Source organism: Thermobia domestica, chromosome 1, assembly GCF_964235325.1.
Source record: "Thermobia domestica chromosome 1, izTheDome1.hap1.1, whole genome shotgun sequence".
Classification (NCBI taxonomy): Eukaryota; Metazoa; Arthropoda; class Insecta; order Zygentoma; family Lepismatidae; genus Thermobia; species Thermobia domestica.
The window spans coordinates 337,480,919-337,500,495 of record NC_137454.1 but is presented as its reverse complement, the minus strand read 5'-3'; the positions used below and the strand labels follow the sequence as shown (position 1 = coordinate 337,500,495).

At 31.4% G+C, this 19,577-nt stretch overlaps 1 protein-coding gene across 2 annotated transcripts in view; it reads right to left on the bottom strand.

Moving 5' to 3' along the window:
• The window catches only part of LOC145663205 (glutamate receptor ionotropic, kainate 2-like), a 270,446-nt gene that overhangs the window by 17,651 nt on the left and 233,218 nt on the right, over positions 1–19,577 (bottom strand). The window contains exons 12-13 of one of the 2 annotated variants that reach the window (XM_081729561.1): positions 17,029–17,167; positions 8,496–8,633 (exon numbers count right to left, since the gene is read on the bottom strand). In XM_081729561.1, the coding sequence (XP_081585687.1) occupies positions 8,496–8,633; positions 17,029–17,167 (277 nt within the window). Of the gene's footprint in view, positions 1–5,934; positions 6,073–8,495; positions 8,634–17,028; positions 17,168–19,577 lie in introns of both variants that reach the window. The other variant, XM_081729567.1, reaches the window with a different exon arrangement.

Here is a 19,577-nt window from a genome sequence, read left to right as displayed (position 1 = left end):
GTGGTGTTCAAGGTGTATATTTTATACAAATAATAAATGAAAACGCGCTAAAACAACAGTTAATGGTTTTCCTTGCAGGAGAAGTTGAATTGTTTCCTACGTTGTTCACCAGTTGCATGGTGTGAAATTGCCGTCGGACTGTTAATGATTGTAGTAGAACAGGTACTCATCTTCAAGCCGCTTGGAAGGCTAGTAGAATTATCATGGCAAGGAGTGTAATTCATCGCAATCTTGGATAATCACCGACCCCCTACGCCAGTGACTCCCGAAATTATACTCCTTCCCACTTGTGAAGTAAATATCAATGTATTTAAGTGATTCAAAGTGTGAGAATTCTTGTAAAACAGCATCATAATAGTAAAAAAAAAAAGTCTTATAATCATTCATAATCTTAATATTGTGTTTAATGTGTGCCAGTTTGCATGTGATATTTTCATACATGTTTTTTCTCGAAGTGTACAATAAATATTCAGTATGCAGGTAACGTACCTAAATTTCTTTTATATAGTGGTTGTCATTTCACGCACCACCTACATTATTGCATATATGACATTTACTGGTTTGGAGACAAAAGAATCTTAGCCTTTCCATATTTAAGATTCACATCGACAATTTTCCTCTATATTATTAGTATTAAAAAGTCTAATTCTTCGACCACTCAGGGTATTCTTTGAGTGTTTTTTTTTCCTTTTAACATACTAGGGTTCTGAACAGAGATTGTCTTGACCAAGGAATGTAATAATTACTACTCTTCCTGTCCAGATTCCAATTTTCAAGTTACCAGAAGTAACTGAGTTCGATGCTTATTAAGCATTCTTTATCCAAGGACTGAGAATTAGTGAACGATTACCAAAGGAAAGTATCATCTTCAACAATTCCATCGTTTACTTGATAAAGAGAAAAATCTAATAAAAGTCAGTCAAAATGGTCAACCGCGTGAAATTTTTGGCTTGGCAAGTAAGAATGCTAATGACTAACCTATGTTCTCTCGCTGAATCATTATTTTTATTAATAAATCTTTACCGGATGCGTCGCAACCCATTTTACCACCTTAGCAATTAATTATTTTAACTCTCGGACAATTTTTTATTTCTAAGTATTTGACTATTTGACATCAGGATTTTACGTCTTCAAGTCCAGCAAATGCTCTTTCGTCTCCCCATTTTTCACTCCTTAGAACAGAGTTTTTCAATCTTTTTCAGTTTTTGACACACTGAAACACAGTTTTCTTTGCTTCTGGAATTATCCTACACTAGAAAGATTTCTTTCAAGCAGCCTACTGTAACTAGGCGATGTGTTACCGATGAAGATACCAGCGAGTGTCGAAATGGTTTAACGTAATTTCAATTTCAAACGGATACTGTATAACCTAATCAATGTGTTGTAACTCCCATAGAATATTTTAATCAACCCTCGTGTTGGAGAAAATTCCTGGAAATTCGTATAGTCAACCATATATATCTGCCAGCGAGAGAGTTCTTGTCTTCACTCAGCCCTCTGTTTCAGTTTTTAATCTCTCCATATATAATAGAAAAGAGAACGAACTTTAACCTCACTGGTTTCATCACGAGTATATTTATTGATTGCATCATTTGTCGTGAATGCAGCTTCCTCTCCATCAAACAGAATTTTTTTCCTTTTGAGACAATAAACTTGAATATTTTATTAATTATTGGCAATTTTCAATTTTTAATCACATTTTCATTTTCTGTGATGAACAGTGAATCCCTCAATGTTTTATCTTTTTCCTCCTTTCCGTGGAAAAAGAGGACTATACTTTTGTTCTTCTTTGCCCTCCTCTCCAAGACATAGGACAGACAGAACAGTCTAGAGAAGCAGAGAACAGTAGGATCATTACGCTTGTGCTACAAATAACCAAAATGTAGAAGCTTTGGTTTGCCCTAAGCCAAGGAAGATAAAAATAATAAGTACTAAATTTTAACATTAACAGTGCCTTACTAAAAAAAAAAAAAAAAAAAAAAAAAAAAAAAAAAAAAAAAATTTAAAAAAAATAAAAATAAATTGATCTTTATAAGTGGAAATATTTTAATTATCAAAACGTGCAGTGGCAACAATTATGGCAATCTGGAATTATTTGTTATTACGTCATCAGACAACCTGTGCTATTTGTGATCGATAATATCACCAACATTGTTAGAGTGATTTCTCGTGAATATTTAATATTATAGAAAGCAAATCGAGATCGTAATCGAAAACTGGACATGTAAGAAGATTCCAGCCATCTCATTACTACCACCATACGCCCTAAGTTTTGGGTCTATTTTATATCTACATCCATAATATTTAATAAAATTTTCAATGTTACGAAAATACCAAAGTTATATTAAAGCAGAGAGTTCTTTAATCTTTTTTTTTTTTTAATTTTATGTATGGTCTCTGGGTTTTTCAATTATTAAAGTGTTGAATAATCATGTAAAGGTATTCTTTCACACCAAGTAATAAGTATAATAGTATTGTGATAGTATTAGAAACAATATTAATTTTAAAATATTTTTATCTTATTGGCTAAATCAATTTACATAAGCGCTTACCCAATAGAACAGTATTTATATTATTCGGTTGTATCAGCACTAATTAGGATTTTACTTTTGCATATATCGCCCGTTTCGTCCTGATATGAGTCTTGTTCCCCTACCAATTAGTCCAGTGGCTTTACCTTTTACCCAACTGGAGCTCCGAACCGCTGTTTTGACTAACATAACCTTATAATTGAGAGCTAGTACATTTTAATCAGTTGTTTAATTATATCCTATAGTATCCATAAGTAAATAATGCCAAATTATTATTATTTTATCATAAGAAAAATTGTCTACGGAGCCGCAATTATTTGGCTATCAAATAAAGAAAACTACCACTTAGAAAGATATAAATACAGTTGTTTCTGTAAAGTGTTAGGTTTCTTCTGACACAACAGTGGTTCCATCGCGGTACACCGTTTGGAAGCAGTTACCTTAGAAGTTGAAAACGGCAGATCACTCAGACGTACTTATTTTTTATGACGATTTTATATTTTATATGCTGAATAAATTTCAAGTTTTTGAATACAAAGATTTCGACTAGGCATCAATGAATTATTATTTTGGTCCCTTAATATTAAACTTTTATATAGATAACTTATTTTAGACTAGTACTTAGTGCGTTCGTTACCTTAGATATGAAGACTTAGTGTGCTATTTAGTTGGTTATCCACATAACAACACGTAAAATTTTGCCCAGTGCATTATATGAACATTGGTATAAAAACAGAGTTGTATCTGTATCTCGCTACAACAACATGTCAGGCTAAAGCAAACTACGTTGCGAGTCCGAAGATTGTGGTTTTCTACTAGAGATGGCTATAGTTGAATATTACACTTTGTTTCTTGCTTGTGATACTGTAAAACTATTTCTCAATCCAATTAATTGATCAATTGAAGTTCGTAGATTATGCTTCTTAATAATTCTTTATTAAATACAAAACAAATAATATCCTTAAAAAAAGGCTTTATAAATAAGGGAATTCGGAAAATTTATTTATTAAATTCGGAGAGAAGTGTATCCTAAGATAGAAAATTGATTTACAGCTAAATCAATTTTATTTATTTCATAACAAAGAGTAGTTGAAATAGATTAAAAATAAGCAGAATAATTGGCATTAAGTGATGTTGCAAAAAGTACTTTAAACAGAGTTTCTAGATTTTAATATCCAAAATTAATAGATGATAATAGCAACAACATTTTACAGGTGAGATGAGTATTATCAGCAAGCGAGTGTGGACAGATGGGATTTGTTTTTTAATATACTTGTTATACGCCGTTGTGTGGAAAGATTATATTAGTTCACACATACGTAAATAGTTTCTTATCTCCATTACTAGCATACTTCTGTAAATATTTTTTTTCTATGCTATATAAGTGGTTTAAAATTGAATTTCCGAGAATAGATATCCATAAGAAAAGATGTGTGAGGATCTACAAGCAGCACTAACATTAAAATTTAATTAGGTTTTCGGCAGAGTCTGTGTTCTAAGGTTTGAAGAATGTCTTCTACGTGGATGAATAATTAAGGAAAGAAATACAGCATCAAGAGAGGAGTTATTTAGGAAGGCCTTAGAGGGGCTCGAAATCACAAACTAAGGAGAAACAATCCTTCTGGATATAAGGTCAGTGCTTATATTTAACATATAAATGTGTATCTTATAGCGTCCATTAACAAGTAAAAAATAGTTAATTTTAAACGACTTCAATATATTATTAGGAAATAATGCTTTCTTTTGTACGTCGAGATTTGTTGGTAAATAAAATATTCTAGTCCTGTAAATAAGCGTAGTATTTTATTTTTTAGATGAAGAAATGTTTATTCACAAGTCTTATGTTGTTCTATAATATCTCACATTTTCACACATTAAATATAACAGTACTTAACATCAGAATGAACCAAAAGATTCTTCGTATTTTTCTTTATGAATTCAAATTCATAAACTCCAGAAACAACTAAGCATTAATTAAGCATTTTCCTGAAATATGATTCCTATTCGACTGTACAACGATGTTTTTAAAGATTCAAATGAGGAAATGAGTGTTAATGATCACGAATGTGCAGGAAAGAAGCAATTTCTTGATGTGATAATTTTACAGAAACAGTGGATGCAAAGGGTTGCATTAACCGGCCACATGAAGTATTTCCACTTACTCACCTACACTTGGAAGACATAAATGATGGATACATGAGCTCTAATAAACTAACAGAACCTCAGAAAAATTGGCAATATCTCTTTGTCACCGTCGCCAGGAAATCGCAATGATCCGTTCTAGAGGTAATGTGCGATGAAAAATCGAATACTTTAGAACAATACGAAAATCTCTATAACTCTTACAAGAACGAGAAACCAAAACATTTTTCAATGTCTGAGTTTCATTAACAAAAATTCATTGTCATAATATGGTTGACTCTTTAACGAATTATTTGCAATAGCTTTCTGAATACAGAAGAAACAGCCACAGCTAAGAAATATCGTAAAGAGTAAAAAATAAAATACACAACATTTATCGCAAAAAAATTACCTAACGTCCGATTTTATTATCAAGCACCTAAAGAAAGTGTTTATAGAAAGCTTATAGAGTCCAGACGTATTTATTTCTACTCGCGGAAGATGAATAATATTGTTCTACATTAGAAAAAGTATTTTCGATCACTTAGAAATCATCTTTATTAAACACGTTACATGTCTTCTTAATTTAAGCTCGTGCTTTAAAAATAACATTACTTTCTTGCTAATCCAACATTCCTACAACGTCATTAGTATTTAAATGATAGGTCCAGTAGATACTAAAACCGAAACATTATCTAATTTTTCGTTTAAATAAAAAACAAAATTCGTTTGAATAGTTCAGAAGTATTAAGTTATGTTAAAAAGAATTCAGGCAACTTTTGTACAGAGCATGTCGTCAATGTTTTTTGCGACTTCATGCGAAGCGTAAGAAAAAATAATTTATTGCAAATATCACATAAAATATAAAGATTTCAGAAATAAATAAATAAATAAAAATTCATGGAAGCTACTTTGATTTTCTTTTAGCAAAAAAATAAAGAAAAAAAAGAAAAATCCTTTCTAAACACGAACAATTTACTTCTAAATTTTTTTTACAATGTTAGACAACAATAATTACGACAATAACTTCTGAACAACTTATTTTTTCTATGAGTTAGAAAAATAAATGCAGTTTTATTTCATTATATAGTGCCTAGTTGGTACAAAATAGTTAATTACATCTGCTAGAAATAATATTGTCGACTGACAGCGGTTTTTTGCTTGCTTACATCCTGAAAGACTACAGTTCTATTTCGTGAGGCAACTCTCCTACCGTTGCTGTTAGTTATAGATGCAATGGCTCTCTACCTAGCTATTTTATGTACAGTTTTGATATTCTTACTTTGGAGCAATGTCTGAACCCTGCTGCATTAATGAACCACAATTATGCCATATAGAATTGGACATGGTTAGAGTATTTTCTAGTTCTTCAGGTTCCGTCTTACATGGATGTGGATTGGTCCATTCATATGGTGATATCCTGAAAATATGCACAGTTAGCAGAGATGTGTGTTTTTTTATTTTACATATATGATACTTGCCTCCTTTCGGAAGGATTCCTGCCGATTTTAAAATTAAACAGGTTAGGAATATTTTAGAGCATCTTACCCGTGTATTTCAGTATTTTGAATACAAATCAGTAATATCCGAATGTATGTAATTTTTAAAAAAATCATTATCTTTATTAACTAGATAATTGAATATAATAGAAATACTACTTTATTTGTAACTTTTCTGGGTTGAAGTATGAAAATTCAAATACTTTGAAGAATATCAGTCATATTTCTATACTATTTAAATTAAAAGAATAGATTTAAAGTTGCAACGATAACTTTTACATATATTTAGTTATAAGGCAATATGAACAATACAGTAGTTTGGTACCTTAGGATAATAAATCTTGTGGCCAGACTTGTTTAAACTTGTTTTATTTATGCTGTTAAAGATATAATAAGTGAGGAAGCCATAAGTGATCGAAGTGTATTTTTAATTTCTGCAAAATAAGTGATAAAAATTAAGGAAATACAAAGTTTAAAAATAAAAATAGTTTAATTTATTGAATTAACTGTCGTGATAAGTTTTGGTGATTATTAAAATAATTTTAATGGAACTGGGACCGCAATATTTAATTATGTATGTGTGTTACAAAGTATGTATGAACACGAACAATAATATGCGAATAAGTGACTCAGATTATCCTTGCGTTCGAAGAAGTTAAAGTAGTCTCTATGTAGGATCCAGTGGCGGCTCTTGAGGGAAGTTACATCAGTCAAACGTAGTTTTATCGCTTCAAAGTAAGGGGAACAAAGTTACTTTATGTTCACACTACTGTACACAAGAACTAGTGCATTTACTAAATTTTCTTCTCTTAGGTTGAAGCGACACAAATTTAATTTTTAACGATGTGATTTCTCTCACGAGCTGCCCCTGGTGTCATTTTTAATTACATTTTAAAATGTCTATGCTCAAGCTGTAAATGGGTATTTATTCCGAAAGCGGTCGTCCTCTTGGTTTTCGACAAAAAGCGTAATAACAGCCACGAAATTTTAAAAATTGTAAATTTTTAGAACCGCTTTAAAAGAGTATAATAGAGTAGTGTAGGGTAGGGTAGAGTAGAGTAAGGTAGGGATAAGTTGGGTAGGGTAGGGTCGGATTAGATTAAGGTTAAGGAAGTTAGGACTCATTTTCTTAAAATTAATAATGTAAGTTCTCGTCTCTGCGTAAGGATACCAACTGGAGTGTGTCTGTACACCTGCAGCCATGTTTAGAATATAAATGCTAGTTATTTTTCCCACAATCCAACCATGCAGGAACCTTGCGCGAAGTAGCTGTCTCCGCTTGCCTGATGGTTCCATTATTATATCTGCATATAAGAAAAATTAAACACAAGTTCCGATCCCTTTACATATTATCAAGCACATAAACGAGCAAATTATTAATTTCTTCCCGGTAAATTTTCAAAATTTTGGTAGAAATGGACGACCAACTTTGGAACTTAACCCTGTAAATGTAACAAATGTACGATGTATAATATAGACTAAAAGGTAAATGTTAACTGATTTTGGTGAGAGTGCAAATGTAAGATTTCTAAAATAACTGAAGTTTGCAGATTTTCAGAAGGTAAATTGTGAAATCACGTTTAAAATAACGTAAATATAACAACGCATATTAGAAAAAACACTGAAATATTTTTTTTAAAAAATTAAATAATGGTTACTATTTCATTACCTTAAAGAAAACGAAATACCCAGATGGTATATCATTTTAAAATAAATCCTTAAGATTATTTAGTTACGAGTTATGATTTTAAAAATGTTTTTATAGTTACTATTATTTTATTCGAAATACGCTTACAAATACATATTCGAATCAAAATATTTGGCTTAAACTTCTTAAACTTGGATGAAAATTTTATATTTATTGCGAGTGTTGCGTTGTTCGTTGTTAAAAAAATAAAGGGAATTCAATTAATACATATTTTTAATTTTTAAGCCCGTTCTGGTTTCTCACATACTAATACATACTGAAATATACAGGGAAGACAGTCTAAAATATCATTTGAGTACGACGGTAAATGAACAAAGAATACACACAATTCATGCACATAAAACATAAATTAAGACATACAGCTGACACTATCCATTGGTACAGAACACTCTTTCTGGAACACTGCTGTGGATAAACCTGTAAAGTAAGTATTTTACAATAATTGATATATAAATAAAAATAAGTCTGACTGTACGAAGGAACAAATCCATTTCTTTTTTCTAGCAAAGCGCAAGATGTGTGTTATGTGTGTTACATTTTGCGAAGGTAGAAAAAAGCACGGGTTCATCATGACGTTAGGTTGAGTTTGTCTGGACTGTAGAGGGAAGAAATTAAGGTAAGGTGCAAGTTTCTTACTTTGGTAGAAAGTCACAGCCTTGCTGCATAAGTGATCCAATGGCAAACCACATACAATTCAAGAGATTAAATTGATTCTCCAGCTCCTCTGGGTCAGAATTGCATGGATGAGGGTTCTGCCATTCATAAGGAGTGATTCTGAAACAGTAAGAATTACAACAAGACAAGCATGCACTTAATATGTTTTTTTAATGCTACAGCTACAATTACACTATAATATCTGCTGTTTATTTTTAGATTTTTTTTTAAAAGTATAGTAGCACTCTCTTCTTTATATTTATGTACTGGTTATCATCGGATAAAATTATACTTCTTATCAGTGTTTGAAGTAGAAAAAAAGCAGAGACAGTATATTTTATTACGATTTTGACTCGACATACTGGCTATGTAAAGTGAGGGTATGTTGTCTAAGTGTTGAAATACAGTGAGGGTATGTTGTCTAAAAGATTGCATTTCTATTTATATACATAAAGACTGAAAATCATTGGAAAGCTTTTCTTTAGTTAGGGGGAAGGGGGCACTGAGAGATTTTGATGCCCGCCAACATCTTTCTAAAAAAAAAAAAAAAAAAAAAAAAAAAAACCCTTTGTTGTATTATAGAGAATACACGAAAATGTTCAAAAACCGAGTTTTTATATTAACGATTTCCTGCCTTAAAACTCTTGGACCCTCCACTCAACTGAGAGGTATTCCAAATCCCCGGAAAATCCGTCCCCCACAGCAGACAATCCCTAAATCCGCCCATGCTCAAAACATTATATATATATATATATATATATATATATATATATATATATATATATATATATATATATATATGTCATGCAAGGCAAGAAGAAACGCACACATATAAGAAAGAAACAATTCAACATGGCACATCGAAATATAAAGTAGATGAACTTCTTTGAAGTCACCTCATTTTAAGAACAAAAGGTAGGAAAAAGATAACAAAAATGTTGTTGTTGTCAACTTAGACATTATTTCTATATAAGAAATAAAATCATTTTATGTGCAAAACTATTCGTCAATTACTGTGTATAAAAATGGATTTATTAAAGGTATTTAGCATCTACTCTCCAGTGACGGTATGTTTTGATCATTGAAAAACCAGAGGGGGATATACCTTCGTCACTTAATAACCAGAGGCGGTATGACATACCACCGCATACTGTCTCACTTCGACCACTGCATCTTATTGAAAATGATGAATGACATCTAAACTTCGTTGTCACCGTATTTTTTGTTTTACATGTTTCACACAGTTCATAGTTCGCTTGATCATTAGATCTTTTAGTAAATGTCAACCAAGAATTGCGGTTGTTATTATGATGTAATAGTAGATGCGATGATAACAGAAATTATAATTCTTCACGTACATCGAACCGAATAACCAAATTTGAAGTAATAGCTTCTGAATTTGTTGTTTGGACGTAATTGAATTTATTTACTATGAATTTTGTTTCTATAAACACTTACAATCACTTAAAAATAACCTTCCTTAGGAATTTCACAAGTGGAGATATATCCATTTACTGAAGATCAGGGAAACACTTGTTGGGAATTTTTGTTATATTTCATTTTGTGTTGAAAGATTCAAATTATAATTTAAAAATATAACATATGTTCTAGGGATGTCCAGAACAGGTTTCTGAAATACCCAGGTTCCGGGCAATAACGAATCCAAGTACCGGATTCTCAGTTACGAAACCGAGTATTTTTGGAACCGGGTAACTCGGATCCAAAATTTTCTGGTCATCTCTAATATATTAATATTCAGTATAGTAAATTATGAATATATTAACAAAGCTACAAATATTTTTTTTTTTACTCTAACATTGAATGTTATCAATATAAAAGAAACACAATACGATGCCTGACTAAACTGCAACGAATTTAATTATAATGGAAATACCGTGTTTACTCACGTAGTAGTCGCCCTCACATCGTAATCATCCCTTAAGTTTGAAGTAAAAACATTCGCCAAAAAAATTCCCCGCATAAAAATTGCAGTTTACGGGATTTTTGACTTTGTGAACGAGACTTCCTTCGAAATTGCTTTCTTCGAATTTCGTATATATGGACAGCTTTGACACTTCTTGTGCGTGTGTGTTTCTTCTTTGTGGTTTTACGTGGTAGTTATCCATGTGTTTCTCAATTATGTAAATATATCGTTCTTTTATACCAGTGCGAAGAAGACTTTGTTTGTCTTTTAATTTTTACAGGTTTTAATATTTTACCGTATGTAGGCTATATTTTATTTTTTATGTTGACACAATGATATATATATATATATATATATATCAAAATTCGAAATTGTTTTGATCGTAGTGACAATTGAATGGCAGCTTTCCTTGCGTAATAGTCGCAGTTGGATTTTTGTATTTAAAAAATGGTACAAACAGTGCGACTATTACGCGAGCAAACACAATATAGATCAATGAAGGTTCGTTCGCTAACCATATAGCCACTTGAGAAATAATTCTCTGGCATACGAACAACTACACTCATTATATTATGTAATTTAACATAATTGTAAATTGTACGGGAGATCAGTCTTCGAATTAAATATACTTCATATAAAGGAGCAAAGATAAAGGTATAACTTGATACGTTTTACATACACTTCTATGATCGGTACGAAGTTCAGGTAAATCCTATGAAATATTCTTGTTTTTATAAAGAATATTAACTTTTTATGAAATAAACAGCAGATATCATTGATTTTACTTATTTGTAATCTAACTCCTAAGTACCTGGATAAGCCTTAACTATTAAATACAACTACTTGTCTATAACACACTAATAACATTCATGGTGATGTTTATTTATTCAGAAAGCCTTAAAATTGTTATAGGTTTTAAATATATCTATTTAGATAATTTAATAATGTACCATATACACATGATGTTAAATTATTTTTTTACGTATTTGTATAATATAATGAATTGCATCATATAAATTAAGCTTAATAAATGTTATTTTGTTATTTGATAAATGTTATATGTAAAAGAATATTTATTATTTATTGGTTTACTTATTTAAAATATCATACTCAATTATATAATGCTACTTTATATATATATTAAAATTTTTTGAACTCCCCATAATCACATAATTAATTTTAAATTATAATATTATAGAATGTAGATCTGTATTTATTTCAGGGAATCAAACTCCTTAAACTTTAATGCATTTAATTTATTGTTAACTTTTATGTATTGGAAATAATACTTGAATTAACATTATAGTTTTTTTTTTTTTTTTTTTTTTTTTAAAGTATGAGTTCCTTGTGTACCATATAAAAATAAGAGATTGATGAAATAAATATATTTCATCAATTTCTTTATATATTTCTTTCTCTCATCTTCTTAGATGTACTATCTATACTACCAAATAGTTTAGTAAAATATTAAGTTAACATATCTCTCACGGGTGTTTCCTACTTTTTATACTACATAAATATACAGTTATTCATAAAAATAATGTTATTGTAGATGATTATAGCTTTGTTTGCTGGATATTTAATATTACTTATATAAACTGAGGATCAAACTCAATTACAAATTCGGGGGCGCGGTGGCTCAGTGGTAGAGCGTTCACCTCCGGTGCTTGGGGTCCCTGGTTCGATCCCAGCTCGCGCCGTGTGGACTTTGTGGTGGACAAACACCGTGTTCGTGGGTTTTCTCGGGGTTCTCCCGTTTCCTCCCACTTTCTTCATTCCACCATTTCACTCATTTCTCATTATCACCGTCTCCTTTAGCCTAACCGGCATAACCGTGGGACGTTAAACTTAAAAGATTTCATTTTTTTCACAAATTCTTAGGTTTTTTTTTTTTTTTTTTTTTTTTTTTTTTTTTTTTTTACAATTTAAATATTAAAATGAATTTCTTTTTCTTTCCAATTTCTAATAGCGGTGTGATAAGGTTAATAGAAAATAGAATTTATTCTTACAGAAAGTGCTCTATTTGTTGGTCAAAGCAGCATGAGTAATCTAAATTGAATTCTGAGTTTAGAAGAAAATTTAAAGCGATTCAACGCGTGTTATCAATGTCCTTAAATGAATCAACAGCTCCAAGCGAAAAGATTTTATAGAAGAAAAATTCCTACTCAGTCTCAGAATTCAAAGGAAAAAACTTTTAGGTTTAGCTTGTTAGAATATAAATGACAAGAATGCAAGCCGACCATGAATTAGGAAAGAAGAGTATCGTATTCTCAGAAAACAAATGATGATAGATAACAAAGACTTTCTGTTGTAGAATCTTTATTTGGAGTATAAGTTTTTTTTTTCCTTTTTTTCACAAAAGCTTTGAAACTAATGAAGTATTTATATCCAAACTACTCTTTAGTGATTACTCAACGCTCGTTTGAAGTTGTGATATGCATCTATGTGATGCATAAAATGAAATACGAGGGCCGTCCAGAAAGTAAAGAACAATTGGGCATCGCCCTCGGCGCCGTTCCCTCACCATTGCGACCACCTGCGCAGGAGTTATCTCCTTCCTTCACCTCAGTATAAGCCGAGTCTCAATGTTGTGCGGTCACGCTACTTGTTTTGCAGCGATTCACAATAGCGGTGCCAATCAAAAATCCCGCCAAATGTGGAGTACGGAGTGTCATTTGTTTTCTGAATGCGCAAAAAGTTAAGCCTATTGAAATTTATAGGCAAATAAAGAATGTTTATGGTGATAGTGCAAAGAACGAGTCATCAGTGAGGAAATGGTGCATTATGTTTAATCAAGGAAGGACCATCGTGCATGAAAAGATCGGAGTGGGAGGCCATCACTTATTACGAAAGAACGGAAGAATCAAAGAAAAAATTCTCGAAAACGTCACTTATTCCCTAAACTTACTGAATTTTTGGGTGGAAAACAGTTCGCAAAGAATGAGAAACTCAAGCAAGCAGTGACAGCCTGGCTAAAACGGCAGATGAACATAACATCGACGTTGAAAAACTGGTCCCACGTTGTAACAAGTGTCTTGACAACTATGGGGGCGATTACAGAGAAAAGTAGAGTAAAGTCCTGTGGTTTTGTAAATAAAATTTTGTGCTGATATTTTCTGTTTTTATTTAACCATACCAAAACGTTCTTTACTTTCTGAGCGACCCTCGTAGTAATGCATATATATTAGGAACTTTAAGTTTAGATCTCTCTTGATATAAACAGGTATTTTTAAATATTCATCGTTACATGAAGTATGAATATTCTTTAAGAATAATCCTGCACCAGTTTGTATGTAAATGATTAGCCCAAAAAATATTTATCTATTCTCAATCAGTCTGTATTGCTACACAAAATATTACATACGTCTTTACGAGGCATTCTTTCCACTTTTGTCATACATAACGAAATACCAATGCCCATACAGTACAGGGGACAACTGCCTTCAAAATTACGTAACTGAATGCCATCCTGGTATAGTGTTGCAAACTTCTAAATGGTTAGTCTCGTCTGTAACATTTAGTATACTTTACAATACCCAAAATGTATAATGCAGATAGATAATTATAATGAATAAACTTACTTTTAAAGGTCAAATTAAATGAATATGTTGGTTATACTGAGTACCGCTATATTAATCAATATTATTTTGTAAATCAAATAATTTTAAAGTGATTTAAACTTTTGTAGATATTTAATTTTATTAGAAAGTTAAAGTTACTATTGAAGAGCGTTGTCTGAACAAAACATCACCTTCTGAATAATGTAATCTTGCCATTAGTAGATCTAAACGTACATGACACTTACAAATTATTTACAGCAATTTATAGTTTGTTCTCTTAATAAAACTACATGTATACAAACTAATATATGTTTAAAACACAAAGAAAATATGTTTAAAACACACAATGAAATCACTAAACTATTTATGATTTTACGTGTATGTTAATAGGATTAAAGATGACTGTTAATTTAGTATAGGTATAGTATCTATTAAGCTATTATTTTTATTAGTGTTAGTGCAAGCGTTAAAAGAATGTGCATGACGTTTCTTAAACTAATGTTAATATATTCCTCTCTCTTAGTTTTTCAGTGTTTCAGGAACTTGTAAGTGCGAAGGACAATTGGATGCAACGTTATCGCAGCCAGTGTCTGAAGTACATTGTAGTTACCATGGAAATTCACAAGATTGAGGTACACGTGGTAAGCGTTTTCTCTTAATGCCCACACTTTACATGGTAAACCACAGCTCTACAGTCACAAAGTGGAAAACTCGTGGTATGGATATATAGGTACAATAAAATGATAGTTCATTCAAAAATAAAGAAAAGGATTCTACTTAAGATGGGACCGTTTAGGAGTAACGCTTTCAAAAGGTGGTTTCTCAAGATATCCAAAACATACAGATCTTTTTTTTTTTTTTTTTTTTTTTTTTTTTACATATATATATATTACAAAGCACACAATTTGCAGTACTACATGATAGATGAATAATATAAAGTGTATGTATATATATATTGTGAAAATTTATACATATTTTTAAATGTCTATAGCTAGTAAAAAAATGAATATATTGAATATAACTTAATGTTATTTATTGTGTGCCATTCTTTATACCATTTTCATTTCCTTTAAACTCTCTTACAATCTCCTTAGAATGGATTGTGTAATGTACATTGGCGCAGTACGGAAATTAATACCTCTAATTCTCCTATTATAATTACTGTATTCATTTGATTGTAACCCGACAGTGATTGCAAGTTTACTCCAGGAGGTCAAAAACGAACATAGAAATATACTGTAAATATACTGTATGATGCATACGAAGTCCGAGAAACAAATGTTCTTGCTAAACGCTTTTTATATAAAGAAATCTATTTTTCTTGCTCTGAATATTTAAAATATCTGGTAAATCCAAACATGGCTAATATAAAATTTACGTTTCTTTCTGGATAAAAAGGAAAATCCACTACAATTAGAAGAAAATTTATTGTCTTGGAAACACTGAGTCTACATGATGGCAAGAACTTATTTGTAGAGGCTTCTGTGATAGTTTTCAGAATTTTTTCCTGTTGTGTCGAAGAGAGGATATCGCCTACTTTACCGGCCTTATTAATGATACCGATTCTAAGCCGAGGATCACTTTTGGAACTAAGGAAAAAATGTCGGCTTAGAATCCGGTAAAAATGGTACATTATTTTTATTATTTGATGTATTTTATGGTTGCGTCCATTGTACTTATTATTTACAATGAGCCTCACCATAGATATTGTGGTTTCCTTATGACACAAAACTCGATAATAACATTCTACCAATGTGCATGTATATAGAGAAAAGCACGGTGACTCATCTATGCCTTGGAGAATTCCTAGATCAATTCTTTTTGTGATGAATATCTTCTCCGTGTTCTCCTGTTCCTTTCACATCCTTCATTGCCCCAATTCCTCCATTGTAATTTACCTGCATTCATAAGAGTAACCAGAACTTTCCATGTGGATGTGCTTAAAGGTAATCAAAGCCCTACTATTTTCTCATTGTAACATTTTTACGTGCTCGTTTTATCAGATTTTAAGCTTATTAAAAGTCAAATAAAACTTTTCACAACGAATTAAAAAGAAATACAGTTAAAACTTTAGAATGGAAAACAAATTGAACGAAAAAAGAAACCATTTTAACACATCTATTGGAAAATGTAATATACTGATTGGAAAATGGGTTAGTTTTGTTGATCTTGTAGAAGTTTTATTAGAGTGTGTACAGGCACATCTGGTGGGATACAGTGTAGCTACGCGTTTGCCTGATTATCTCTTTCCTTTACCCTGTCTATCTCTCTGTGTCACTTGCATTTGTTGTCAATCTTACAGAATAAAATCGCTTCGGATAAAAACTGAAGTACAAATTTTTGGCTTCGCTATTAGTATTGACCATTACAGAAATAATTAGTTTACCAGAATTTATGAGTTTTGGTTGTCTCTTGGCCAAATACATAATGGTGTACCAATTAAAGGAAAAGCATTCGGTTTTGGGTCCAAAAATAACCTAAAAGTTAATAAGTTCTAAAAGTACAATGATTTGCATTTATCTGTTTTACAGAATAATCACATGACATAAACTTAAAGTTTTCCTTCCCTTAAACAAATTTCAGGCTATGCTATTAGTAATGATAATTGTAAAAAGAATTAGTTTGCCAGAGACACAGTTGAATCTTGGCTAAACGCATAATAGTACATCAATCAAATGGAAGGCATACACTTTTGAAGGAATCTTTGATAACAAAGTTTGCTCAAAATTAGTCAACAAATAAGAACGTTCATCGAGCAGATTTTAAAAATGTAGAGAATGTGATGACCACTGGAAGTATAAGCAAACAAAAAAATTCTCAGTGACAGTTTAACTTATTTTAGATGATACCATATTTTGAAAATGAAAAATAACTTCCTACTTGCTCCAATTAAAAGATCTACTGGTGAGAATTTCTTATTTCAATTTAATTTAAAAATAAACATAATTCATTAAGTTAGCTTGGTGTTAACATTTTTATTTTGTTAGAGTTAAATTGCAACTATATTTTTAAAAATAAATACAGAACACACCTGGCTAACACAAATAAGAGGACAGATACTCCAAGATATGCAGTTGCCATATAGATCCACACTTCAACAGACAATGGAGATAAGAACGAGAATAAATTAGGTGGTTGTTTAACTGGTTTCTTGTATAAAATACTAATACCTAGAAAAAAGAAATAATCATAAAAAATATTATTGTCGAGACCTGAAACTAAATCTAGAATATTGCACTCAAATAGTTATAATCAATCAATACAGAAAAAAATATACTCACCATTCTAAATTCAGGGCTAAATTATACGATTTTTCATGTCCAGTATAATTAACTAACAACTTTGTCTTTATTGATTGATTTTAAACTACTTTAATAATCTCCATTTAATTCGCATTAAAAGATAGTGAGCCACAAGAAACTAAAGCAATTCGTTAGACGATTATTAATTTATTATAATATTGATAATGGATGAAATAACAATTTTATATTACACTAACTCCTATTTAGGCGTAAATTCAATGATATACAAAGAGTGGAAAAATGCATGACTAGATCTGGTTCGAACCCGGGTCTTCGGCTTAGCATGCCGATACATCAACTATCACGCCATCTACTCTGTTCTCCGAACAGCCGTATATTCCAATACACTTAAAAAGCTAAGTAGCAGCTTAAAGAGTGATGAGATGTACAGCTGTTCTGGAAGTGAACTAGGTGAGGTCGTATTTGGTGCATCGGCAAAACAATTCGAAGGCTCGAGTTCAAATCGCGATCAAGTTCATGCATTTTTTTTTTTAACTCTTTGTGTATCGTGTGTATCACAAATTAAACTAATTATCCAAACCGACAATCTGTTCAATCATTTGCACTATATGTTCCCTATCTTTTCTTGCTTTTCTATATATTTTGAAAATTATTCATAATCGATGAACCATTTATCAAAATAGAAACTGCTATAAGTAACATTATATATATTAACAAAGACATCCTAAATAACTCGTATCAACATTATCAAATCTGATAATAGCAATGACAAATATATACTTTGATCTAAATTTATATAAGCATCTGACAGCTCAAAAAGAGAAGTGAATGAAAAAGTGGTAGATCTAGCTTGAACAATTTGTTTTACATTGGCGATATTGCCTATCAGTAGTAAGGAGTTTTAGCTACGCTGCTCACCGGTAGCAGCCCTTTCTAAAATACAGTAAAATCTGTCTTCAACGAACCCTTTATTAAACGGAAACTTGTGTTAAACGGAAGTATTTCATTGTCTCATGAATTTACTGGTGAAAGTCGTGTTAAATTTTCTTCATTAAACGGAAACTGTATTACGCGAACAATGGAAATCAAAATAATCCTCTTAACGGAAAATTTCAAGTTTCGGAGTACAGCATTTAGAAAGTTTTAGACATCCTATGAGAGGAAAAATATATTTTTAGGAAGACAGACAGTGATGTGCAAGCCGAAGTAGACAGGACAGATATGCATGCTTTAATTGAGAATTATAGGAAAAGTCGGAAAGGAGAAGAGAAAGAGGAGGAAGAAAGAAATAAGACATTGAGTTCGAAGAAGAATGTAGGCTAAAGATTTATCAAGATTCTGTCAAAAGTTTAAAGAAACTGCAACATCACGTCGAAATGACATTGATATGCTTAGTGTGGTTTCTCAGGCTAAAGTCTCTGTGGAAAGTTGAGCAGACAGGCAGCGATGTGCACAGAAAACCATCCTTGATTATTGGAAAAATTAAGTTACTGTGTGCATATTATTTTTTTCCGTTCATTATAAGTTTTGTGTGGATTAATTCGCTGTTAAACTAAATACTGTAAATTGACTAAGGTACATACAGCATCTTATTTTATCTCAGTATGTCCATTATATACATGCACTTGTTTTTGCATAGGTCTACCTTCGTTAACCGGAAACCTATCTTTACCGGAAATTTTTGCGAGTGCCGTTCGATTCCGCTAAAGACAGGTTTTACTGTATCACATATATTTAAATCAGACTAACTTTTAATTCAAAACATTTTTTAAAAGTTAACATTGCAAATTTTATTACTTCTCTAAGTTTATTTTAATAGCACCCTGAACTTTGGTTTCATGTCCTAATTAAATATAGTATAATATAATATTCAGCTGTAGTAGACACCCAAAACTGCATCCAGTAGGACAAAACCAGGCCTGCTTTCCTAGTATTCGTTTTCATTGCTGCTCACTTGTCTGCTCTACGTCGATGAGTCGTTCGAGGTTTGAAAGTTGTGTGTCTCTATTTAGGTTCATAACTGTGTTTGTATTTTAAATAATGATTTAAGTATCTGTTATTTTGATTTATATATGCCCACAATAGGACTTCTTATATAAAGACTTCTTAGCTTTTAAACCTTTGATGTGCACAGTGTCCCGGGTTCGATTCGCGGTGGGTGAGCTTTGAAAAATTGGGACGCATTATAGTGGTTCGAGTTCCACTTTATACTGTAGGTTCACATCTCATATACCTTCGGTGGCAAAAGAGACGTTAAGCTCTAATTCAAATACCTACCCAATTTTAGCTTTCAAGCTTCGAACGTCTCGTCAATTAA